Source organism: Pseudonaja textilis, chromosome 2 (genome assembly GCF_049901715.1).
Source record: "Pseudonaja textilis isolate UNSWEBS1 chromosome 2, rPseTex1.2, whole genome shotgun sequence".
NCBI lineage: Eukaryota > Metazoa > Chordata > Lepidosauria > Squamata > Elapidae > Pseudonaja > Pseudonaja textilis.
The window spans coordinates 72,812,699-72,839,569 of record NC_141991.1 but is presented as its reverse complement, the minus strand read 5'-3'; the positions used below and the strand labels follow the sequence as shown (position 1 = coordinate 72,839,569).

General features: G+C 37.3%; 1 protein-coding gene across 3 annotated transcripts in view; it reads left to right on the top strand.

Annotated features, from left to right (window-relative positions):
• The first annotated feature begins 742 nt into the window (after positions 1-742).
• The window catches only part of TCOF1 (treacle ribosome biogenesis factor 1), a 41,326-nt gene continuing 15,197 nt past the window's right edge, over positions 743-26,871 (top strand). Inside the window, exons 1-14 of one of the 3 annotated variants that reach the window (XM_026696605.2) lie at positions 743-975; positions 4,429-4,484; positions 5,320-5,444; positions 6,582-6,697; positions 7,665-8,004; positions 8,862-8,944; positions 10,429-10,647; positions 11,360-11,566; positions 12,082-12,282; positions 15,450-15,630; positions 17,756-17,904; positions 23,516-23,734; positions 24,233-24,536; positions 25,946-26,028. In XM_026696605.2, the coding sequence (XP_026552390.2) occupies positions 865-975; positions 4,429-4,484; positions 5,320-5,444; positions 6,582-6,697; positions 7,665-8,004; positions 8,862-8,944; positions 10,429-10,647; positions 11,360-11,566; positions 12,082-12,282; positions 15,450-15,630; positions 17,756-17,904; positions 23,516-23,734; positions 24,233-24,536; positions 25,946-26,028 (2,394 nt within the window). In that variant the 5' untranslated portion in view covers positions 743-864. Of the gene's footprint in view, positions 976-4,428; positions 4,485-5,319; positions 5,445-6,581; positions 6,698-7,664; positions 8,005-8,861; positions 8,945-10,428; positions 10,648-11,332; positions 11,567-12,081; positions 12,283-15,449; positions 15,631-17,755; positions 17,905-23,515; positions 23,735-24,232; positions 24,537-25,945; positions 26,029-26,871 lie in introns of all 3 variants that reach the window. The other 2 variants (XM_026696604.2, XM_087924279.1) reach the window with 2 other exon arrangements.

Here is a 26,871-nt window from a genome sequence, read left to right as displayed (position 1 = left end):
TCTGGTAATCGGTTATGTCTTCAATATGTGATTAGTCTGGTTTTCTGGTTTTAGCAGGATATGTAAACTCACCCATTAATGTTTAGTGTGAACTTAGTACTGGTGAGTTTAGTATATTGGAGCTCAGCCAATGTCGGTTGGTACAGTTCAGCATTTGTTCATTCAAATTTTCATCTGAATCTCTTGTTGCTAACAATGCTGTATGTGGACAGTGAAATAGGCAGCATATAAATTTAATAAAAATTGTAAAAGATATAATAAAAAGTTACAGAGAAAAAAACAATTCAAACCTTAAAGATATAACATTAATATTGTAATACAAGGTAGCAAGGGAATTATTCCAGTTAAGATTTCAGATTAGATCTTCCTGTTGCTCCAGAAAATAAATACCAAGTTATTTTACGCCTTCCCAAATAACTCGAGTCCTCCTGCTATTTCAATTGCTCATTCCCCCTACCCACCCACCCCCAACAAAGTTTGAAATGTGGGTCTCAACCAAGCAGTGGTCTCATTGACCAAGGGAGAAATGTAGCTTTCTTAAATTATTTCCAATCTTTCCGACCGGTCCTTTTTCCGGCCACCGTTTCGTTTTCAAAAAAAAAAAAAAACACTCCGAAATGGACGCACACCGAGTAACCTTTCGCGCACAGACTACATTTCCCAGAAGCCCGAAGACTAGTAGAGGTGGGAAGAGGAAGTGACGTACGCGCTGGTGCATGGGCAAAAGGGTAAAGGTGCAGGCAGTTTGGGGCATGTGGTTAGTCTTCCGCTTTCTCTACACGAGGGCCCTGCGGTGGTAGTCATGCCCGTGGGATAGAGGTGGTTGCTTCCCGCGTCCCCTTCCCACACGCGCGCGGCGAGAGCATGGCGAGAGCCGAGCGAGAGCAGAAAGAGCTGCTGGCTCTGATGCACCATCAGTTGGTCCAGATGGGTTATGAGAGAGCCGCCGAGGAGTTGCTGGAGCAGAGCGGCCAGGTAACAGCGCCGTGGCCCACGTGGCTGGAAACCTGGGGAAATTGTGGAAAGGCAGCCCTTTCTTGGAAGGCAGCTGCGGGTCAGGTTGCAAGTGGAACTGGTCCTTCCCTTCGCAAGGTTTCTCCTTTGGCCTGATAACGAGGCTGTCAGTCGCTTCTCTGGATCTTTGAAACAGGGCACCCTGGTCCTTGGATTACTTTATTGTGTCTACCCCCACTCCCTTTTTTTAAAAAAAATTTTTGGAAGCCACATAATTCTAAGCTGGAGGGATTCATTCATTCAGTTGGTCCAGGTTGCAAGTGGAACAGGTTGCATTCTCTGAAACTGGCCATTTACAATGATTTCGAGAGCTGAAATGAATGCCCTCTTGGATGGACTGGAAAGGAATCTTGTGACAGATCTCATGTAACACTTCTGCCTTGTAAGATACATTGGTTGTGAGTTTGCTTCTGAATGGGTTACAAGGTACTGGTTTTACCTAGGGCCTACTTACTTGAGAGACTGTCTGTCCTCCATAGTTCCACAAAGCTCAGGCTGCCAGGATTGGTGCACTCCGGGTTCCATTAATTAAACAGTGCCATCTATCAGGATTCTTCTCTGTAAGAGAGCTTGATAGAAGTTGGCTTGACATAAAGTATCTTATCAGTTCCAAATATTAAATACATTTAAAGCATAAAGGAAGAAAGGGATTAGGGTGGGCCTCAAGCCCTGCCTCAAAATATGAAGTCTTAATAATGTTAAATTTGACTCTGTGTATATGTGCGCACACCTGCAAATGCCAGTTCACTTTAATGAGTAATATATGAAGCACTTCTTTGAGATCATTTTTGAATTGTGCACAGCTCTGCTTTGTGGGATGGACTTAAAAATGGTGAGTGACATCACACATTGTGCAAGCCGTTGATCTCTAAGTACTGTGTATTTTATGGAATAAACTGTAATTTACAATGTTTGTAAAGCATTTAGATTGAAGCCATGGTTACAGCAGACCTTGACCAGCAAGAAATTACTTTGAGAAGAAATTTGCATGTTGAGATGAATGCCACTCATCAGTGGGTCCCACATTTTCTCCCTTGATGCTGTCATTGTCCACTCAGGGTTGCATGGGAGATGGGTTTCTGCAAAAATAGCATTTAGCTCCTCCACAAATGTGGGTGTTCTATGGCAAATAAAAAAGTATTCTTGTAGCTGTCAATTTGCTCATAGCATAATTCATGTGCTCCAGTAAGGATGCTAAGGTAGAGGGCCTGGGAGTTGAGAATTAGCAAGTAGCTTTCAGAACCTTGCAATATTCTTGGGAGTTCTTTTAATGGAAACTTTTTTGTTCTGATTGTAGTTGAGAGGAGCAACATGAACTTGGATTCAGTTATGGGCTCTTTGACAATTTATTAGATTTTAAATTCTTTTATTGCTGTTTAAAATAGTGACAAAAATGAGAAAATCAAACACAAAGAGAAAAATGCATTGTCAACACACATAGACAAAAGACACATAGAAAGTGCTTTTAAATGTTGGACAAGGTGTAAAATTCCAGGAATAGATGAATTCCTATAGAGCAGTATAAAGCATTTATAGGTCTTTTGATGTTAAAACTTTGCCAAATATATGACAGCATTCTGTTGGAGAATGGAATAAGGATAATACATATTTTTGCACATACTAGGTTTGGGAGAAAGTACTGAGTTATATCAATAAGACTGTGTAACAAAATAAGACAGTAGTAACAAAAGCTAAAATTTTCAGATGCTAGTATTCTTTTTTGAACGACATATCTAATATTTGGAATTTGGGAACCAGACAACATAAAGGAATTTCATGTCCTTATTGCCAACTGTTACAGCATTAGAAAGATAAATGTATGGCCCCTTAAACTCAATGGATTTACACTTGTTACTTACGAGCATATTGCCTATAGATGTAGATTTATATAGACAAGTATAATGATATAATGATATATAGAGTTCATTCATACATAGGTTAAACATCATAGCTATATGTACTTGAATAATAATTGTATTAGATAGCCATGCAGAGAATTGTAACTACTGCTAAAAAGACTTAATTATAATGTGAGGAAGAATAAGTATGCTAAAAATATTACCATTTCCTGCAGCAATGTGATTAGCAGTTACCAGGAATTTGTAGAAGGATATCTATTATTGTCATAGCTAATAGTCATCAACTATTTTAATTAATTTATCAGTGTTGCTAATTTGTGTTTCTTGTTGCTCTACTTAACATTTATTAGTCATTTTGATCTATTAATTAGCAGTGATGTTACAGTAAGCATGGTATTTCACTATTTGATATTCTAAAGATATGAAGACCCTTTTTCCCTTATTTTAATTTTGTGTCAACTCAGAAAATTGAGAGTTTTGGGACCACTGAAAGAAATATACTTGTAAAATGTCTTGGAATTAGTAAAATGCTCTTTTTTCACCAATATATTCATTTAAAAAAAAAAAGAATTTGAAGCAATTCCCATCTGCTTTGCTCAATTTTGAGTAGAATTATTTTAACTTCTACCATACCAAGAACATGATGAACAACCATATTCAAACATCTGAGGACACAAGATTGCAGAAATTTTGGTTTTCCAGGTGTATTGTATTCCATCTTCTTAAATAGGTTTGGGATTATTTGAGTTGTGATCCATAACATGTAGACAACTATTGCCTACCCCTACATTAGAAGGATATAAAGAGAGACATTTAAACCCCACAAATTTAATACATTTTTGTTCCTAGAAAAACAAAAATTGTTGTTTATTTTTATAAGAGCCATACACGTAACCTTGTTTCATTCAGTTAAGTCTTTGGTGGCAAATACCCCATTACTATTGTTCTTTTAACCTATTTCCTCCCTATTGATTGGCCTTGTCACTTGGCCCCTCAAATTATAGATTAGTAAGCCAACAACCATTTACCTTTTGTTGTTGTTGTTGAAAAGTAAAAGATGGGAAATGAGGATGTTCTACTCTGGATATTAAAGCTTCAGAGGAAAAAAAAATCTGGGAACTTGGGTGAGACAAAGCTATCTGGAAGTTTTCAGTAAATATTCACTATTTATTTCGGTAAAATTAATCAATGTGCTGATTGCATTTTTTTTTTTTTGCACCCCACTGAAATCAACAGGCATTATTCCTAAATAACACTGCCTATGATGGTACTGTAAAAATCCTAGGCATACCTTTAAGACAGATGCGGGTGTTTTAAGGCCCAATTCAGTCCATGGTGGGGGTCAGGAGTGGAGGCTGTGGCAATCCTCCACAACAGTTGCAGTTTCCTATATGGCCTTTGGGGAAATTAATTACCCACCTCTGTTTTAAGGACTAAAGTTCTACTTAATAGATTCATGTTTAGAATTGTAACTTTAATCCAGAATTTTTGTACTAAAGATTCTATCATAAAATGATTTCATCATACGGATCCAATGTTTTTTCTTCCTGTACAGACGTCTTTCCCATCAACTCATATTTCTCTGAGAGAGATCATCACTCAGTGGAAAAGGTAAGCTTTTCTGATTATTTTTGGAGGGTGGTTAGAGATGATTTGCTTGTTGCGACATTATAGCTATACTTAATTGTTATTTAATTTTTTTGCACTTGGTTTAGCAATCCTGATCTTGTGAATAGTGTATCACAGATCCAGTACTGGGTTTTGGACTAGTTTCAAACAACAGTATAAGAAGAGAATGTGTTTGTTGTCAATAACTTATTCAAAAAAGCTGCTTATAGTTGCAACTATATTAAGACAGATACTTAAATTAGCTTTCTTACTTCATAATATCACTAAAACTAAAGCTTTTTGGAACTATTGGTACCCGAATAATCCTTTTTACACAATAAATTAATACAAAGTGTGGTAATCTAGTGCATTGAACAATATGAATATAAAACTATGTTACATTTAGCTAAGCCATTTTGTCCTTTGTGTTTGTTCTCTTCTGTATGATATGGCTTAAACTTTTACATGATGCGTAGAAATACTTGAAGAATATCCTAGGACCATTGCAGTTTAGATTTTTACTGGACTTAATTAAATTTTGTATTGTAATTTCATGGTCATGCATAGTATGAGTATAGTTCTAATGATATTTTTAATATTAAATTAAATTTAAAGTCTGTTGGCCTTATATTTTCTTGAGAAAATGATCGAGCTGTATCAAGTCAGATCAGATTTGTGTGTGTGTGTGTGTCTGTGTAAGGCAAAGAAATGCCAGCTTTTATTTCTCCCACAATAAAGAAAGTGCTTCTGAAGAGGGGCACACAATTGAATATACTTTGAGAATCTTAGCAAGCCTTATTAACTCCAATTCAGCATCCTTATAAAATCTGTCTAACAGGGATTTCTCACAACTTCCGAAACAAAAGAGAGGCATTCCAGCAAAGCTCAGAATTCCTGACCCCAAGAGCAGTTCTGAGAGCTCAGAGGAGGAAGAGGAAGAAGAAGCAGCACAAACCATACAAAGTAAGAACCAATGAGAATGAACCATTCAGAAAAGTATTTAAATGATTGACCTTGAGAAGAAGGTAGGTCCATGAAAAGGGGAGATGCAGATGTCTCATTAGTACTACAAGAAGCTGAACTAAAGATACGTAAATCTTAAAACCTGCTGACTTATGGTTTCTTAGTGGAAACAAAGTAAGTTGGAAGGCTGCAGCATTAGTGTGTTCATAATAGCATTGTTATTGTTTAAGAACATTGTACCTCATTCCCTATAAGCTCCAAAAATGCTTAAAAATGTGAAATAAGCCTCTACTCGTAATACAGAAGGAAATGAGATTTGGGAACAAGAGGGAAATTTTAGTTTTTATTTATTTATGCATTTATATGTTATTCTGGCAACATTACAAATTCACAATATTTGGAATACTACATCACCACAACTTTGTGACACTTATTTCTATATCCTATAAGCATTCCCATTTCATTAGATTTGTGATTTGACACTTTAGGTATTTAAAATTCAAATTTCATCCATGACTTTTTTTCAACCTTATCTATAGAACTTGCCTTTGAACAATACTTTTAAATCATTATCTAAAAGTTTCCATTGTTAAGATACAGATTTTGATAATTATAAAGCAACATATTTTTAATTATGGAGATCAACTGTTTTTGTTAATCCTTTTCTTGCAATACTTGGTTGAAAGTCTATTTTATTTCTTCACAACTTCTCATCTCTGAAATAATAAAACAGAGAATTCAAGAGTAGATAATAATTAACTTTGAGAAGATTTAAATCAGGACAACTGCAGTATACTTTCATGTATTATTGCTATTTGACAAAGCTTGTGCACAGATTGTCTTAAATTGAGATTATTGAGACTGTGTCAATTTGCATAAGCATGGACCAAATCATTTCAACCAGGTGCTTAAAAGGAACTTTTTAAAATCAGCATATTTTATTTCCTACCTATCACTCAGTGGTTATTTATCCTTTGATAGAAAAGGTAGAGAGCAGAGCCTCTTCAATGAACACTAACCCTACGATTATGATTATAGAATCTTTTCCATTCTAATTGGTTGTAATATAAGTTGGGCGTGGGGGGGGGAGTTGCCTTCAGTCTTTCAATATGTTGTGCTTTTATATGGGTGTTCCAGCTCATCTGGGTGTGAATAACGGCACCAAGCCAACAAAGACGGTAACTAAAGAAGAGAGTAGTAGCAGCGAAGATTCAGATTCATCTTCTGAAGAGGAAGCAGTTGCCAAAAAGACTGTAAGCAAAAAGACTTTGATTATTGCTCTTCTGCTGGAAAATATCAGGACTGTATCTAGGATGATCAATTAGGACTGTACCCAAGAGTCTGTTTATTTTAAACACTATGTTCTTAGAAAATATTTAAAATCTGCTGTCAGGTGCAATCTAGAAAAGTGACTCTTGACTAAATCCTTGCCTGCATTTCAAAAACGAGTCTGTAGATTGCTTTGTCTCAGTTGTTTTTTACAGATAAATTCTGGTGCCTCAGTAGCAAATGATATATTGCTGATCTTGGGATTAAGAAAAAGAAGAAAGTTTACTTGGAAAACGTCTTCAATATGACTTCAGAATGATGTCTTTAATTCGGTTCTGTAAAGTATCAGAACACAGAAAGACACCTACACACAAGGAAAAAGTTCATAATTTTAAAGTATACTGGGTATAGTATACTGAAATATACTAAATTATCTGGGTATCTTCAGCCTTTGCAAGATTTAAGGTATCCAGTTTTTTCCTTAACCCTCACCACTTAAGGGGTGGGTGAGAGGGCTGAAACAGCCTCCTCTGGTGATCACAAAGGGAGTGCCATTGTTGGCCAGATCCCACTTTTATACCCCTAAATAAGGGTGAACATCATTTTGCTATACAGATCTCTATCATGATTGATGGGGAAGCATCTATTACACAAGCTGCTAGGTTCTGCTGGGGACAAGGTATCTCCCCCATGCCCTGTTTCAGATAGTCGTTTTGTGCTCTGTTGAGATGATAGCTCCTGATTGATGTGCTCATCAATTTAGAACTGGGAATGAAGACCGTGGGGTCTCTCCAGAGCACATATTTGGCATGCAATTGTTATTATAAAATCTGAGGGAAAACTTGAGCCAAAAAGTTTCTTTCAACATAGGATATGCTGAAATATCTATACAAATTATTTGACAAATATCATGGAATGTCTTTCTCTTTTAACCAACTTTTCTTGTTGTAGGAGAAAACCCCTGTGGCTGGAAAAAAACCTGAATCGTCCAATCAGAATACTAATTCTGTCCCAGGAAAAGGGGTGACTGTTGCTGCCGCCCAAGCAAAAGGAGAGCAGAACAAAGCTGCTTCAAATAAGGCCCTGACTCCAGCTGCAAGAAAAGCAGGGGCAAATAAAGGCCTTTCTAGTAAAGCAGGACCTCCTTTGCAGTCACGGATTTCAGGCGGACAAAAAACAACACAGACCCCAAAGACAGCAGAGTCCTCTGAAAGCAGCAGCAATAGCAGCTCATCGGAGAGTGAGGAAGAAACAACTTTGACCACAGTAAAAATCCCACCTTCCAAACCAAGTAAGTATATGGCTTAAGATGCTCATTGTGGTATTGCATAGATAGTGCTCTAAATTTGCAGAAGGGTCTCATCTTTATTGTCTTACCGATAACAGGGAAGATCTGCTACAGTAATCTCAGAGTTCTTACTCAAAGCTGAAAAAAAGTTCTAAGCTCACTGTCAAAGAGAACATTCCCATTGCCAGTTACAAAAGTATCTGTAAGATTTCCTTGCCCAAACAGTATCCTTCAGAAAGGCTTGAAAGGGTTACTGGAATTTTTGGAACTAGAATCAGGGAGCCTGCCATAAATGACCTATAGGATGGGTGTTTATGCAGCATAACATCTCTATACTGAGCTGGCAAAAATAAGTTTCTTTTTATGCCAATCCAGATGCTATCTGTAAAGACTGCACTTCAAGAAAAACAGATATTAAGAGTTTTTCTACAAATTTGGGACTCAAAACAACTTCTTGGGCTAAAAGGAAGCTTGTCATGATGGTGTGTGATTTTGTGGCGTCTAACATGTGATCATTGTGTTCTGAATATGTGGATAAGGATTGATGGGTATCTTTGCAGTGTCATAGAAACTTTTTTTTTTGTGCTTCAGCATCTTTTGCAGAGGTAGCAGAACATACCTGTTACAATGCAAGAACCTTAGATGCTGAATCTACTTCTGGTTACTGTGTTTGGTGATGTTAGGAATGGATTGGCCCCACTTCCAAATTTCTAGTTATATTTTAAAACTTGATATGCAGAACAACAAAGATGACTATAGGATAATGGGATATCCTATAATTTAGTATTGGTAGCTATAAATGCTGAATATTTTTAAAAAGTTATCTCCTTTGGCATCAAATCCTCTTTTCTATATTTTAGCTTTAAAGAAGGCGGTGAGCACAAACAAGGATTCAAGTGATGATTCTGACTCTGAAGATGAGACAAAAGCACCAACCGTCCAAGTAACTCTAGTTAACAGTTTTCTAAATTAGTGGAAGGGTGATTCCTTTTTGTCTGTGCTTCAAGCTGCTAAATAATTCACTCACTCGACAAAGGCAGAACAGGAAAGTGCCTTTGAGAAAAAAAATCCCCTTTGCTTCTCCGCATTAGGCTATTTCCAAAGGGGAGGATATATTGAGGAAAATTTATAGGATTCATGCATCAGCTCCATTAGGTCAACCTCCAGGCACTGCTCATTTGTTTAGTGAGAATTTTTGTCCTCAGAAGATGCTCAGAGAAGACATTACAAGCCCAAGAAAATAGAAATGGGGGGATATACTGGTCCCCTAATGACCAGTAAATACTGTAGAGCTAATTAAAATATGCACTCAAGTTTGACAGGGTTCTAAATTAAATGAACCTGCCCCCATTATTTGAATTTCTTGCCACATCGCTACATTTTTTGTCTTAAGAAAACCTGAGATGTTGGGATAGAGCTTTCCAACCTCTGCTCTTGTGTCAGACAATAGCTCTTATGCTTGGATACTTTCAGAGGAATTGTTTTGTCCCATTTCTTCCATGTGCATTTTTGAATCGACAACAGCATTATCTCCAGTGCTAAAGTCTGAATTGGCACATGAGGACTTTGTTCCAAGAATGGGGAAAGGAATACATTATAAGCTATTCTCCTACTTCTATAAAGGAGGAAAGTGGACATCAGGATGGTTATGAGAATGTGAAATCAAAATTGTAAGCAGAACGTAATTCCTATTGCAATAATGGAAGAGCAGGCAGGCTAGCATTGATTATTATAGCCAAGTTTAGCATCTCACTTTGAAGAGAAGTGATATGATTTTGTTTGACTGAGGAGGAAATAGGATTGATTTATCTCTGTAACTTTTGACATGTAAGCCATGGGCAGGTTCAGTTTTCCTTTTCTACCTCCCTCCCCAATCATAATTACTTTACATTTCCTTTTTCTTCCCCTCCAGGCTCCAAATTGCTTTTCTCAAGAGGCTCTGTTGCGAAGCTGATCCTCCTCATTTCCTTCTCCTAGTGGGAAAGGAGAAACTCCTGCCCAAAGGGGTTCCAGGAAATGCAAGAGAACCATACCGACCTTTTGCTTCCTTTGTCCTAAACCTACATAGTGGATATAGAGTCCTCTACTTTATCTCCTTCAAATTAGAGCAATAGATTAGACTTGATAGAATGATGTTACTCAGTGGATCAAGGATTAATCCTTCTCTTGTCCCAACTTGACTATTCCAATGCATTAGCTAGAGCAAGGGTCTTCAAACTTGGCAAATTTAAGACTTGTGGACTTCAACTCCCAGAATTCCTGAGCTAACATGACTGGAGGAGGAATTCTGGGAGTTGAAGTCCACAAGTCTTAAAGCTGTCAAGTTTGAAGACTCCTGAGCTAGAATATGCACCTTTAGTAGCCAATATCTATGCTATTCACTCCGCCCTGCGATACAAGCAACATTTTTTTTATCTTTCCTTCTAGATTAAAGCAGCTGTGCAAAATTCCCTGATCAGTAGCCCACTGCTGAACAAGTTGCCAGTCACTCCTGGCTCTTGTGCAAGAAATACAGTAAAGGTAACAACAGCAAAGCCAGCCAGTGCAAAATCTGGAAATGCAAACAGAAGCCCAGAATCAACAGATACTTCAGAAACTACTGACTCATTGGATAATGAAACTAAAGCACCTGCTTCAGTATCACAGGTGAGATGCATTAGTAAAGTTGGCTAAGACACTGATTCCAACATCTGAAGTCAATAGATACAAAACGTAAGAAAGGAAAACAGCTTGAAACTGGTCAGTCTAATCAAGTGTCTGGAAATCTGATGCATAGGAATTATTGGGCAAATACTATCTCATTACCAACTATTCCTATGGAATCTAAAGAGCTGTGAGAGCTGATTTATAATTTGGAGAGATAAGAATGTCATAGTGACAACAAGGTTCTCCCTTTGGTATGATAGATTGAAATTGGAATATAAAGTAGCCAAGTGTTTAATTAACATAACCGTCTGTAAATTTCACCAGACTTTATGATTACAGACAATGCCGACAAAGATAATTTTTTTCACTTGCTGCTGAACAAAGATGTCACCCTTATGGCTGTTTTCAGGCTGTGAATTTACCAGATTATCTTTTACCCTGCCCATACAGCATGTGTGTTCTGTAGGTATATACACACAAAATACATACACCAAGAAGTTACATTTTTATTTAAATTTTTGCATTGCTCTGTATTTAAAAATGAAGTTCAGGGAAAAGAAGTTGACACAGCTTCAGAACAATTTAATATGCTTCCCAAGCCTTCTCAAGATCTATTACACCAGGATGTCTTGGACAGGTTCAGGAACTTTGACTTTATACCATTTCTCTCATCTCTTAACAATAGTTAAAATTATCTCAAAAAAATCCTCAGGCCTTCAAAACAGCAGCAAAAAATGCAGCATCAAGCCCATTGAAGAAGACAGTTTCTGCTTCTGTTCCATCAAAATCCACGCAGAAGGCCCCCACGACCAGCTTATCAAAGCCACCACCCCCTTCAAAAGAAGTCCAGAGCTCAGACAGCAGTGATTCATCATCTGAGAGTGATAGTGAGATTCCGCCGGTTCCCATAAGTCAGAAGGTTGGTGTTTTCCCTTCAAAACTCTGGGAAAGGTGGTCTTTGTTTTTACATGAGCTAGCCATTATAAGATGATTTGCTTATTTTTTAATAAGACATTTACAGCCCTTCCAGGTAGCATTTCTGGAGAGTATAACAAAATAAAACAATATGAATGCTAAACAGGCAATTCAGGGTCACTTTTAAATACCAGTTCTGTTTGTTACCCTTTGTTATGCATGTACAGTATATATAGTATAATTCTATTCTTACCCTTGAACTTCTTGAAGCATTTGGTAAATTGTGTAGACAAAATAGTTATTTTTCTTTATTTAAATTGTCTAATATTGTGTACTTACAAAGTTAAGGGGAAAGAAATTGTTCTGACAGAGTTTCAGAACAATTTAACCTATTTCCCAAGCCTTTGTTTTGATTTATTACACCAGAATGTCTTATTCAAGTTCATGAACTCTAATTTATACCATTTTTCTAATATCTAACCATAGTTAAAATTGTCTCAAAAAAAAATAAATCCTCAGGCCTTAAAAACAACAGAGAAAAACGCAGCATCAAGTCCATTAAAGAAGGCAGTTTCTGCTTCAATTACACCAAAATCCTCTCAGAAGACTCCCACAACCAGCTTATCAAAGCCTCCTGCAAAAGAAGCCCAGAGCTCAGACAGCAGCGACTCATCATCTGAGAGTGAGAGTGAGACTTTGCCCGTTCCCATAAGTCAGAAGGTTGGTGTTTTTCCTCTAGGAACGGTGGTCTTTGTTTTTGCATGAGCCAGCCATTGTAAGATGATTTGCTTATTTTTAATAAGGCTTTTACAGCTTGCCAGGGTAGCTTCTTTGGATGGTGTTAAAAAAAACATGAATAGTAACCTGCTAAAATATAGTAACAAGCCAAAAATGTCATAATTCAGATAAAATGGTCATCCCCCGTTTCCACAACTGGACATCAGAATCGTCAGGTTTTGAATGACTTCCTAAAAATATAAAAAGGGGTGAAAACAACTTTTATATTCCATAGACTCTGACCAAAAATATGGCAGGCTTCTGGTCCATGAGTCTTTTAGCTCTCATGTCAGTGATTTTTAAGCAGGCTTCCTCTAGAGCAGAGGTGAGGAACAATGGCCCTTTAATGACTTGTGGACTTCAACTCCCAGAATTCCTGAGCCAGCATAGCATAGGAATTCTGGGAATTGAAGTCCACAAGTGATAAAGGTTCCATCATTCCCCACTTCTACTCTAGATAATCAAATAGAATAATTTCGCACACAATGGTCCTTTCTTTGCCAGTGTGTGTACCCTACATCTTAAAGCAATATAGTTCTAGCTCTCTCCATTGGCATCTTGGAAGCCTAGTATACAGTATACCTATTATCTGACCCGTCTTCCATCTGTAAAATGTTGGTCTCTATCTCTTGCTGCACCTTCCTGACTTTTCCCTTCAACGAGATAAGTCTGTCATTCTCCATAGCACTGCGTTTGTACCCTTCCCAGTAGAAGGTAAATGGATACGTTCCTTTCCGAATGATTCACATATGTCTCCTGTGGTTACTCCACTGTGAGCACCATGGGAGCCCGCAGAACCGGGTCTTCAAACTCTTTTGAAAGATAAGGAGAAAATACATATTATGAATGAAAGATTTGTATAAAAGCAGGCACCTACGTCATCCCAACATATCCGTTCAGTTAGTACAGTTAGGGTAGTTACATTGATTTGGAAAAAAAATAGGCCAAAAATAAAAAAATTGTGCATATCAACTGACTAGTAATAACACAAACATCCAAATTATTGGAATTGAAGACTTACAAAGGGGGAAGAAAGAAAGAAAAAGATCCATTTAGATAACTCCTTTCCCCTTTTAAAAGAACATGCCTTTCCTCGCCAGCAATTGTCAGGTGTGTTTTGCACAATATTTTACACCGTCTTACAATATTCATTGTTGTCACACAGAGGAATAAGAAAGAAAGAACTGCTGTTAGAGATCTAGCAGCCTCAGTATTGTCCTGTTTAACAGATGAAAGCTGCTCAGAAAATGATTTCTTTTCTTGCCTCATTTCTTTGTTATTCTCCCCAGAGTTCTTAAAAATACAAGAGACCAGATGCTGAGTTTTTTGAAAAGACAGCTTTGATTTAGCTTCCTCTGGGAGGCTTTGAAGTCTGGTGTAATTCAGGCAACTGTAGCTTGTATTGCTCACCGCTGCGTGGCTTCCTTCTAGGGCAATTGAATGGCCAGTTTTCTTTTGTAAAAGTAGTGCTTTATCCCCCTTCTTCTTTTCAAAATAAACTCAATTGCAAATACATCTCCATGAGGATGTAATGTTTATACCATGGGCATGGTCCACCTTTAGTACTAGCAAGACCAAAGGATTTCAAATCGGGAATTTGTTGTGTGTCATTCAAGAAGCAGTTGATCTACAAATTAACCAATTTAAATGTTAATCATTCATTTGTTGTTTGTTTATAAATTTCATTGGCAGCCCACAAAGTAACTCTGGGTAGCTTACAATCTTAACAGACTAAAAACTATACAAAGCTGAGACATTTATAAAATACTATGAAATGCATTTTTTTTAATTAAAAATGAACTTTATTAAAGATTAAAAAGAACACTATGTACATTACATAGAATACAACATTTCTTTGCAAACAAAATCAATATACAGATACATAACAAACATAAAAAACATATGTTTCTATGTGGTCTTTTATTGAAAACAATTTTACTACTATTCATTTCCTATTTTTGGTAGATGTTCTTAATCTAATCACTCCATTTTTGAAATCCTTATCTTTTAATTCCCTAATCCACTTGTACCATTTTTCCCAAATTGTAGTTTATCTTGAGTTTTCCTTATCCCTAAGTTTTTGTGTAAGTAGGTCCATTTCAGCGCAATCAAGAACTTTCTGAATAATCAAATTATTTGTTGGCATTTGGTCGCCCTTCCAACAATGTGCCAACGCAATTCTTGCCGCCGTGATTATATGGAGAATTAAATATTTCATTTCTTTTGCATAATCCCCTTTTAACATTCCTAACAAAAATATTTCAGCCTTAAATTTTAGTTGGATACTTGTGATTTCTTTTATCCACAATCTAATTCTTTTCCAGTATTTTTTACTTTTTGGGCAGAGCCACCAAGTGTGGAAGAAGGTACCCCTCATTTGCTTACATTTCCAGCAAATCGGACTTAAGTTTGGGTACATGTTAGCTAACCTTGAGGGTGCCAGATACCACTGGTAACACACACATTTTATATTGATTTTCTTTATAGACAGCCGATTTTGTTATTTTGTAATTTTGATTTCAATTTTTTCCCCAGTTTTCCAAATTAATGTTGTGCCCTATATTCCTTGCCCATGCAATCATTGGGCCTTTAACTATTTCTTCCACCATTTTGAATTCTAACAAGTAATTATACATTTTAGAAATTAATTTTTCATCCATTCCCCCCAATATTTCATCTAATTGGTTCAGTTTTGCCTCAATTCCAAATTCTTCCATGTCTTTTTTATACCTTGTCTTGAGTTGTAAATATGGCCACTGCTCTATTTTATGAAATGTATTTTACTGTAAATAAAATGTTACAAGAAAAAAAATCTGACATTTAAAGATATTTAAGAAGCCTGGCAGGCAGATTAAGTTTTTGTATCTGTTTCAGGCTATGCAGGTAATCCTCGGGTTACAATTCATAATTGGGACCAGAAATTTCTATCACTAAGTGAAGCAGTAGTTAAGCAAAGTGTTGCACTTAGCCACGGCAGTCCCAGTTGTGGTCATTGCTATTGGGAATACATTGTTTTGATTCTGTTAGAAATTAAAGAGGGAAGAAAAGGTGTATGAGAAATCAATGAATTTTACATGTATGTCTGCTTGTTTTTTCCCCTCATGGTGCAGAGATTGTCAACACCACGCCCTTCTGTGAAGGCCAGACAAAACCAGGCCAATCAGCCTGAGATCTTACCCAAAGCTGTACCAGGTGTTTTGAAGGAGAAGGAAGCACAGAATGAAAGCAGCACCTCCTCTGACAGTGAGGATGAAACTGACCTTACACCATGCAAACTGCCAGCTCCATCTAGTAAGAGAAGGCTCCAGTCTTGTTGGTGCTCAGGGGAAAAACCTTTTATTTTCAGCAGCTCTATTAGTTTATTTGCTTAGCTGCTTGACAGGGAAAGGACAGAAATAACAAGGGGATGCACAAAATGCATTCTGAAGTGCTAGCACTGATGCCAGTTATTTCAAAACTAACACAAGAGATATGTTAGCATCTTCAATTTTGCCTTTAGCCTATAGTTTCAGTGTGTTTCATCAATTAACTGATGTTCCCTTTATTTTGAAGGAAATTGGATCTTCTTGTCCTTTGTGGTGTTGCCAAACCCTGATTAATTTCTGAACAATGAGTTTTTCTAAAGATGAAAGAAAACCAGTAATAAACAGATTCATGATTCTGGATTATTCACAACAGAAAGCAATTGATGCCTCTTAATCTGGTTAATTTAATTTTTTTTTTCTTATGAAAAAGCCCTAGCAAGGCCAAGCATAGTTGTTTGGTGATTTAAACCATCACCGTTTTTTGGCTTATTTTCCTCCATCATCTGTAGGCAGTAATTTCATCTGTTAGACTGAAACGGTACAGATTTTTTTAAACTGCATTAAAGATAAAGTTTCTACTTTTATTTGCAATTTTCCCCACCATATTGTACACAGATTTTGTACAAAACTTCCCTTTCTTAATATAAACTTCAGAAATATTTTTAACTTTAACTGTTCTCATTGTTACTTTTCTGTGCAAATTCTTCTTTTAAACCTGTGCCCTATTTTACAAACACCTGAAAACATACATTTTTTTCTCAAGTGTATCTCAGAAATAGTTTCTTGTGTGGTTTTGCCTAAAGAAATACAGAGTTTAGCAAATTGTGTTCAGTGTTTCTATCAGGGCTACAGCAGTTGACAGATCTCATAAATTTGTTCTCCCAGAAATCTATGAAAAATATGTTACAGCTGTAACCAGTGTTTTGAGTTGTTAATAACTATGAGAGATGATGACACGTGGTACTTCAAAAAAATTGACTAAGGAATTCAAAACATCTTTAGAATATTTTTTAAACAAATCTGATTTTCTTGTAGCTTAAAGTCTCTCTTCACCAGTTCCTTTGTGTAGTAGTTTTGGCACACAGCTTTTAGAACTGCAGCAGTTTTCAGTGGTGTGTATTTTGAAATTTTAAACTAAAGGCATCTTCCTGCAGTTAGCTTTTTTAATTGTTATAGTGCTATGTACAAGCTACTTCTCAACTTACAACTCAAAACTGAGCCCAAAATTTCTGATGAGCAAGACAGTTGTAAAAGGTATCCCATTTTTTGCAACCTTTTTGCTGCAGTTGTTAAATGAATCATTGCCGTTGTTAAGTGAATCAGATTGTTAAGCGAATTTGGCTTCTCCCATTCACTGTTTGTTGGAAGTCTGTGGGGAAGGTTAAATCATGTGACCCTGGGACAGTGCACCTTTCATAAATAAATACCAGTTGCCAAGCATGAAATTTTGATCATGAGGCTGCAACAGTGGTAAATATGAAAAAAAAAACACCAGTCCTAAGTCACTTGTTTCAGTGCCATCTAAACGGTCACTAAACAAATGATTGTAAATCTAGAACCACCTCAAATTTGTTTATTGAAAAACTTGCAGCATCCATAGTCATCCCCACTCTTATGGTAACTGGCTTCACAATGAGGAAAATACCTTGTCTGTCATAACCAAGTAATTGCTAACAAGATTTATTGAATGTCAATGCTGTAAATTGAAATTACACACAGTTCTAGCCTTTTTGTCCCAAAACTGGCTTGGGGGAAAAAAAACCCAGCGTGACTGATTTTGGTGTTGTTGTTTTTTGGGAAATTGTGGATTGTTTCACAAAATAATTTTTTGAGGAACACAATGGCTGTTCCTAAGATGTGTGGTTTGGGGGGGGGGGCGTTCATAGCATGCCAAGAAAATGCAGATATCAGAATGTATCATGTCTTGAAATCATCATTGCTTGAGCTGCCTGGTCAAACATTTGAGAGAAAACCACTGAGAATTGATGCATCTTTGGAGCTCTTGGTGAAAGTCAGCAAAGACAAAGAACAAAGTGAGGCTGTGGCTTCTAATTGTGCAGCCTTTTAGAAGTAGCTGAGTTTTCACTTTTCTGTATCATGCTTGCTTTCAGCCCCCAAAGCAACTCCTGCAGCTAATAGTGTATGTACAGTGAAGCCCCAGCCTCCAAAGGAATTGCCTCAGAAAGCCCAGCGGAGCGATGATAGTAGTGAAGATTCAAGTGATGACTCTGATTCGGAGGAAGATAGAGTGGCTGCTCAGGTAACCATAGAGAAATCTCTGGAAGGGGAAATTCTGTGCCCTACCTTTTTTTTTTTTTTTTGCAAAACCCAATGGAGGGATTTTGGTTTGGTTTTTTTTTTCCGTTTGTTTAGGCTGTGAATGTTCTGGCATTGTTTGTAATTGGTTGTTTTATCAGTAAGAAGGAAAACAAGGGGCTGAAAGGGTGCTTTCTACCTCAGGAATGAAATTATGAATGAATGAATAAAGATGCAGATAGAGTATTTGGTTAATTTTATTATTGCATCATCATTGTACAAAAGTGGGCAATTATGTGATGTAAGAAGATGTGTGATTAAAAATACTACAATTAATTCCACAATTATCGCTCAGTACCACTGCTTTGTTACTTAGAAAGCATGTCTATTTTTAAAAAATATGTCGGATGTATACATTTATATGTTGTTGTCCCAGGTGATGAATATGAAGGGTGCATGGGAACACACACAACTAAAATCTAGTGTTTAGAATTGATCAGGAGAAGTAAACTTGAAAGACTATTTTGTGTGACAATTAAAAAAAGAGTCAGGATTGTAGATAGAAATATAACATTGGACTGTAAAATCAGTCTAGTGCGTATTTACTTTGAAATAAGCCCCATTGAGTTTAATGAGTGAGCCATCTGGGGAAAGCAAATGCAGTTGGTGATTAATTGCTACTGATTATGAACACCTTAAAAATATCAATTGCATGGAGTTCAGGAGAAGCTATAGGGTTGTATTCTGAGAATCTCTTCTTTCTGTGTTTTGACACAGTGAGATGATTTTATGTACTCAGGGCCAAAAACTGACATTTTTTAGGGACATGGATCTGAAATATGTCACACAAATTCTATTCCATTACTTAAATTTACTTTTGTTATTCTGAATCGCTGAAGATTTGCAAAGTCTCAGCAAAGGGAATATGGGCAGCTGGAAACATTTGTATACAATTAGATGTGCTCTAAACCAAAAAGAAACCTCCTGATCTGCCATATATACAGTAGCTGGAAGCCCATCTGTGCACACTTGCTTAATATTTGTAGTTTCTCCTGCCTTTTTTTGATGATAGAAACGAGAAATTCTGCAGGGCACTCTTGTTTTGTAGCTCCTCAGTGTTGGTCCTCAGATTAGAAATTTACAGTATTTTTGTTGAAAGAAGAAAAGACTGAATTTATGTTTTATGCATTGAGGGATTAAAAAGGGTCAGTGAAGAAAAGGAAAGAATAAGATGGCAATTAATATAAACCATAATTCTATGTTGCTTCATTTCATGTTTTTAACTTTTTCTTATTTTAATTATTTTAATTTTTATACCTCTATTGTATTGGAAAAAATCTAATTTTTTAAAAAATGTTAGTGCTTAAAACTTGAGCTCTGCAGTTTCTTCCAGATAGATCCTGAAATTTCCCCAAGTACTTCACTTTGTTCCACTTATTTTTATTACCTTAAGAGGCTAGAATCTGATTTTGTAGGAAAAAAATAGGTAATAGCCAGCTTTTTCTCTAGAGTGCTATAATTTGTTTTCAGTGCGGTTCAAATATAGCAACCCAAACTCAAATAGCAAAAGAAGTAAATAAAATAAAAATGTACTACCCTTAAAAGTAGGAGCTTGTAGCTAAATGAAGGCCGAAGAAAATCAGCCTATAGCTCTGTTGACAACACACGATCAGTATCTGTCGACAAACACAGTCCCATTACTGAATGCCATGCATTTCCCCCAGACAAATCCCTCTTTAACACTCTTGATTCGTAGATTGGATTCCAGTTCCAGCTCCAGGAAGACAATAAAATCACTACAAGGCTCTTTGAATAAGCTTGTCCTCAAGGCAAAACAAAAATTCTTCCCTCACAAAGGATTCCCATATTTTGAGAGGGAAATGTGATCCCCTTTCCTACCCTGTCTCTTGTTGTATATCTCTCCACCTGACAAAAAGGGCAAAATTGAGATTGCCCCTTTCCAACAATGAAATGTTGTTTGTGCTAAAGGGAACATAGTTCTTTTATGGCACATTTTAAAAATAGCCTTCAGATTGCTGACATTAAGTCCTAATCAACATCCTAAATATTTATAAATCAACCACACACCACACCCCCATACTTTTTTCCGTTCTTTCAGGTGAATTAGGGAGATGCTTGGAAATTATAGGGCAGAGCAAGGCAGATGAAGTTGCAATCTTAGTTTTTCCCACACACCTTTCCGTTTTTTTTTTAAAAAAAATTTTTTTATTAATTTTTAAAAACAATACACAAACAAAACGTAGAATATAGTAGCATAGAACATCTTTTCTGAAAAACAAATAAAACAACTTATTTAAAGACAGGTTAATTCCAAATTATCACATTTCCATACAAGCACAGTTTAATATATATATTTATCTTATTTGTTCAGCTTCATATCTCTTCCCAACTTCTCTTTATTTCTCCCTTTCTTTCTATTCAATTATATTTCTATTGCCTTGAATTGTATATATTCATTGTATCCATCTGTGTTATACAATTTCGTTATTCTCTTCCAACATTCTTCTAGCATTTTATTAATTCAAACATAGACAAACAAAACACAAAACATAAATACATAAAACTTCTTTTTGGAAAGCGGCTTACCCCGGGTTACATCTTTTTGTACAGGCATAAATCAAATTCATGCTCACTTAATATACTATTTCATATCTTATTTAACATTCTATATTTTCTATATATTTTCTCTCTTCATTCACTCTCTTAATTCTATTTTATTTATTTCATCTCAATTTAGATAATTCTACTTGCATCTTTTGTCCGTTCTCTTTCAATTATCTATCTTTTCTTTCTAATACAATATTTCTCCTGTAATCACTGGTTGAAGTATGACAAACTTTATCTTTCCCCTAAATTTAACACTTAAAATAATACATACTTTCCATACTGATTCTGCTTAGTACATTCTAAGTATTACATTTTAGAATAATAAAACAAAAGAGAGAGAATTAAGTTTATAAGATAGTAAAAACAGTATTCCATAGAAAGTTAAACTCTATTGTTAAATCTTAAACATTTTTATACATTCCCTTTAATGCATTATTAATTCATATAATATTTCAGTTTTCTAACTCAATTTCAAATACTAATATCTACAATACAATCTTATGTACTTTTGCAGAATCATTTTTTAAATTATAATTTACCCTTTGTCTCTGAAAAAAACCTGTTTTTTAACATCTTGTTTTAAACCTTTATGACTTCTCTTTCCTTTTTCCCTTCCTTTCTTATCAATTCTAGCCTTTTTGACCCCTCATCTCTCAAACTCCCCTCTCTTAATCTTCTCTCTCTGTTGTATTTCTCTTTTCTGTTGCTTTCTGACATTGTATTGATTTTCCATCTTATTTTTCCCTTTCTTGGTTGCTTTTTTAAGTTCTAAATTCTCCATTTTCTTTTCCCCCTTTCTCTTTTCTTCCTCAAGTAAGATTGTCTGTCCATTAAAGATGGCTTCTTCTCCTTCATCCCAGCCTTCTTGTTGTTGTATTTCTTGGTAGGTAGAAATCGCCATTTCTAAAAAGTGAAAAATAGATCCAGAAGAGCCCTTGCCTTCTTGTTCCTCTTCTTTTAGCTTTTGAAATTCCATTTGCAATTCCTCAACAGATAATGCCATTTTTTTTCTTAAGAACAACCCAAATGTTTTTAATCTTTCAAGAAATAGTTCCCAAAAATCCCAAAGTCACAGAGCAATCCAAATCAAAACAAATTGTTTCATTTAGCACTTTCTTCTTTTTATATTTTCTCTTCCTGGGGTAGAGTTCAATTACACAGTTCCAAAGTATTTTTTTAGAAGTCCTTATTGCCTGTTATTTCTGGTCTTATAAACTCCAAGCAGTCTCCTTCAGTACAATCTTAAAATAAGTTCTTTACCTCTTCCCTCCCACTTATAGCAAAAAAGGTTTTAGTTTTTAATTCCAATGTTCAGAAATCTTTTATCCCCTTGGCTTTAAATTTCAGATTTAGTTACCTTCTGTGCCCAAGCAGGTTTTTCCGATTTCCATCAGTTATTTCCACGGGGAGGGAGAGTGAGAGAAAGTAACTTTCCCTTTCAATTTTCTTCCGCCGCTTTCCAGTCTTCTTAGGAAACAATGTATCATTCAAGCAATTAAAATTCCAGGGTGTTTAAAAGTTCCTTATTGTCCCGGTTCAGCCAAAAAACTTTCTCTTTCTCCAGCTTCCTCCTGCACAATCTTACCCAGCTGCAGGCTTCTTTGTGGCGGCCATTGCTGACCGCTGCTCCACCGCCTTGGGAAAAAGGAGTTTAGCCGGCTGAGGAGTGGGTTTGTGATACCCCCAAACCCCTATCCGGATCTCCTCTATCTTCAGTTGCCTCTATGGGGCAACCATATCCTCCAGATCCAGCTGGATCGGAGACACTTCGGCGGCGAGCACAGCAGGAACCACACATGATCGCGGATTCCTGCCGCCGCCGAAGCTTTGCAAACTCCACACACCTTTCCTTTTAATAAAAGGAAGATTGGCTGAAACAAGATAGCGAACTGCTTAGTGGTAATGGGGCTCCTGCAATGGAGGTTGCATGTAAACAAAGTCTGTTGGTATCTTGGAAAATACAAATGTGTAGACACACTGGGGGTATTTTTTCCAGAAAGCGAAATGAAGGTTGACATTTGCAGATTGAACACCATCTTGGAAGCTAATGTAGAAGCAGACTACAGCTTTTATAAGATTCCCTTGTTTTGAAGCAGACCCATAAGTGAATTGACACCAGGACAAACAAAGGAATGCCTGCTCAAATTTTTGCCTGTCCATGTTTTAGGCCATTTTCTGTTTCTACAGAGCTACGACCAGATGGGAGCAGCCTGTGTATTGAAAGCTGCCACAACCTAATTCCTATACTTACCAAGCCTCTAGAGAAGAATTGAAGGAACTAGTGATAGTGGTTACGCAACTGATTGATGATGTGTCATCAAATCAGTATCAACTCTTAGCAGCCACATAGATCTTCTCTGACAGTCTGTTCCTAACCTGTTCTTTCAGATCTTTCAATAATGTGCCCATTGCCACCGTACCTTGAGTCCATTCACATTGTTGCAAGTCACCTTCACTTACCTTTCCCAGCATTAAATGCTGTTCCTAAGAGCTAGGTCATCACATACTGTACCAAAGTAGGATAATTTGAGCCTGATCACGTGTGCAGTGATCTGTTTGTTTTCTTTACTGTCTGCAGTGTCCTCAGAAATCTTCTCTAACACCAAACTTCAAAAACACCAGTATTCTTCCTATTCTGAAAAAAATCTTATTTTTCAAAATCCAACTTGTGCTTCCCTAGAGTATCACAGGGAATACTAAGGTTTGCATGATTCTAATCTTTGTAGAGATAGCTACGCATAACATTTCAATATCTTTTCCAAGACTTTCATGGCTGCTCTACCAAGTACTAGTCTGTTGCATATTTCTTGAGTGCTTGCTCCTTTATTGGTTGATCCTAAAAGGTGGAAGCTATCCACCACTTCAGTATCTTCATTGCCAATTCTGAGGTGGCTATTCTCCATGTTCAGTCAACTGAAATACTGATTTAATTCCCTTGAATCAGAAATTAGTCCATAGTCTAATTCTGCAATACTTTATTTCCATAGAAACCAGCTCAGGTAACACATAAACCTGGTACCAATCACGTGAAAAGTGTGACAGCCAAGAATGCAGGGCTCACATCAAGCAAACCTCAGCCAGCAGGGAAAGGGGGGAGAACCTCAACAACAGCAGGAACTGTCCCTGTTCCAAAAGCCTCTGAGAGCTCAGAGAGCAGCAGCTCCGATTCTTCAGATAGCAAAGAAGCTGAGAAGCCAGCAAAGCAGGTAAAAGGAGAGGTCATTCTTGCATACAAGAAGCCACTCTTCACGGATGTTGTTCTCAGGATAGATAAGATACTATAAGTGAAGCCACACAGGTCAGGCTAATCTTACAGGTTCTCTTATTGGAACCGGGTGTGTGTGTGTGTGTTAACATCATGACATTGTTGGAGTGGGCAATCTAGTGGTTCATTTATTTTATTTTTTTGCAGCGCAGATAATGTAGAAATTCTTTATGTAAATTTTGGAATGGCTAATTGCATTAAAGATAAACTGTTTTATCTCCAAGGGTATTTTGTGTATGTATTGAACTTCTGTGAAACTGTCAACAATAGAAACTGGAGCATCCTGAGCAGACCTGCATAGTCTATGGTTGATGGCAATATAGTATTGGTTTTGTTTCCGACCAAATGTCTGTTATTTCTGAGAAGATACACATTTTATCCCTTAGCCATACACGATTTTTAAATGCATTTCCGGTTATGTTTATTTTCCCCACTACAGCCTCCTATTCACCCTTTTTTTAAGCTGGTGGCTGGAAAAGCAGCCAGTTCTTCAGGAAAGCTTGTACAGACCAACTTAAATACACCCAATGCTGCTTCCACCAAACCCCAGGGATCTGCCACAAAAGCAACAGGGAAAGAAGAACAAATTGCCTCTCCCAAGGTTAAACCAAGCCAGGGACAGGCTCTGACTGCTACGCCCTCTGGAATCACTAAACATAAGGAGAGCTCCTCAGACAGTTCCTCGGACAGCAGTGAGGAAGAAGCAGAAGCTTCGACAACAGCCAAACCTCAGGCGCAGCCTGGTAAGAGAAGCTACAGTCCACTAGGGGCGGGTGGCAGGATAATCTCTTCAGAAACACTTGAAGTTTGGAAGCCCAGTGAAGAGTAGATACCATATTTGGAAGCACAGTTTGTTATGCACATAAGATGGCATTACCCACCCAATGCAGCTTGCTCCTAAAATAAATAAAAAAATGTTGCCCACTTGAGGCATATTTATGTGAAAATCACACCTCTGCATTTGCTTTTAGTTTTTTTAAAAATATATATTGAGCTTCTGAAATTCTTTCCTTTCTTGAAGTGTTCCTCCACTTCAGCCTCCCCCAGTCTTGGGATATTTTGGGTGCAAACACTTGGGCATAACAGTTTATCGTGTGTGTGTGTGTGTGTGTGTGTGTGTGTGTGTACATATGTTTGAAAGTTTTAATAACAATAGTAAAAGAAAATGCAAGCTAAACTCAGAAAGAAGAGAAAGAAGAAGAAAAAAAAGGTGTACAGTAAAAAGAAAGGAAAAGGAAAAAATGAATATAAAAAGGTAGTTTCATCACAAGTACAAACTTAATATATCCCGTTATCATATGCAAATATCTCTTCTTCCCATATCCCATCCCTTAGTCATACACAAATATATAAATCGTTAACATTTCAGTCGTAGTGTCAGCAAGAAGTCCATAAAGGGATCCCAGATTTATGCAAACATGTCTTATTTTAACCTTGATCAGTGTCCTTTAAAAGGCTCTGCAGTTGGGAGCATGACGGTTCCCTTTGTCTCCCAGTCCTCAAACTCAGGGGAAATCACTGTCTTTTGGTTTCCTTGTGAAGAGCAGTCACCTGGAGCACAAGTGGGCCATCTTCTATCCTCTCCTTATCCAGAGAAGTTCCATGAGACCGGTCTCCTCACCGATCCTTGGCTCTTAGCTGTGGTTGTCATCTCCGCTCATTCGCAAATATTTTAGCTTGCCATTCATCACCCAGAAGAAGCCTACTGATTCCTCAGATAGAGTCCCACAATAGTTCATGTATCTGAACATTTAAATCACCAGCATCAACAAGTCTGATTCAGACTAACATTGCAGTTCTCCGTTGTTGACATTTGTTACTGTAATTGTTCTTGTGAAAGACATGACGGTGTGATTGAAATAGGAATTCTGGAAGTAACTTGTTTGGAGAATTGCCTGGAGTAGTTTCAGAACTGCTGCAAGGACCTTTTCATTGCATAAGATAAAGGTAATTCCCATCCCCTGCAATTCCCATCTCGTGAACTTCCATGAAGCCTTTATAATAAGCAAAGCTAAAAATCTTAGAGTCTCCCTGTGTAACTGGACAATGAACATAAATCTTAATTTGATTTGACCTTCCCAGTTCCCACACTCTTTATGTCACAGCAGTTTTTAGTTTTCCAAGGACTCTGATGTCTGTTTGCTTTTTGCAGCCACCCAGCAGAAACAAGAGGCAAAAAAAGAGTCAGAGAGCTCATCTGAGGAGTCCAGTGATGAAGAACAAGAAGCTTCTCAGGTATTTTTTTCATGATCTCGTGTATAAGTCCACTTAGCATTGTTGGATATTTTGTCTTATCTTACAGAGAGGGAAGGGAGGCAGAAAGCATGCAAACTAGGCACCCGAAGATGGAGGAAGTAGTCATTAGGAAAGAATATGATCCAAGTTGTCAGGCGGATCTGTTGTGCTGGTGAATCCAGTGGGCTTGAGATTCAGGTTGAACAGCCTGGCCCAGTGGAGAAGGTCAGGATTTTGTACTGGTGTTGTTGGGAAAGGCCTGTAGCCAGACATCAATCCTGGAAGAAGGCAGTCCTGATGAAAGGCCTGGCAATCAGATCAGGTCTGGGACCTGGCAAGTGGCTTAACCAAGTTGAAGAGTTGCACTTACAGGGGATGCTAGGGAAAGCAGCAGCTGGTCACATATGGATGGAGGGCCAAGTGTGGCAGCAAAGCCAAGAGCAGGGACCGTCCCAGAGCATACAAACACCAAGGAGAGGGAAACTTGCAAGGAAGAATGTCAGAGCAGCCAGAAGGGAGTTGAGGTGGATTCCTGGGAAGGAAAGAAACCTGGAAGGAAAGGAAAGCGCTGAGAGACACAGAGATGAATTAGGGGCTTACATAGACTGAAACTGAAGCCTCCCAAGGTCTTGAAAACCCTGTCCCAGTGCTAATAATAGGTAACAGTAAAAGCAGTGCCCCAACCAGCAGATATCTCATCTATGGAGAGCTGGTTGATGGGACTGATATCAATAGCACTAAGAGAATTGACAAACTAGAATAGGATGCGTAGAAAGAAAATCTAAAGGAAAGAAAAGGTCAGGAAAGGATATTTAGGATCTACAGATAGGGGGATAAGAATGG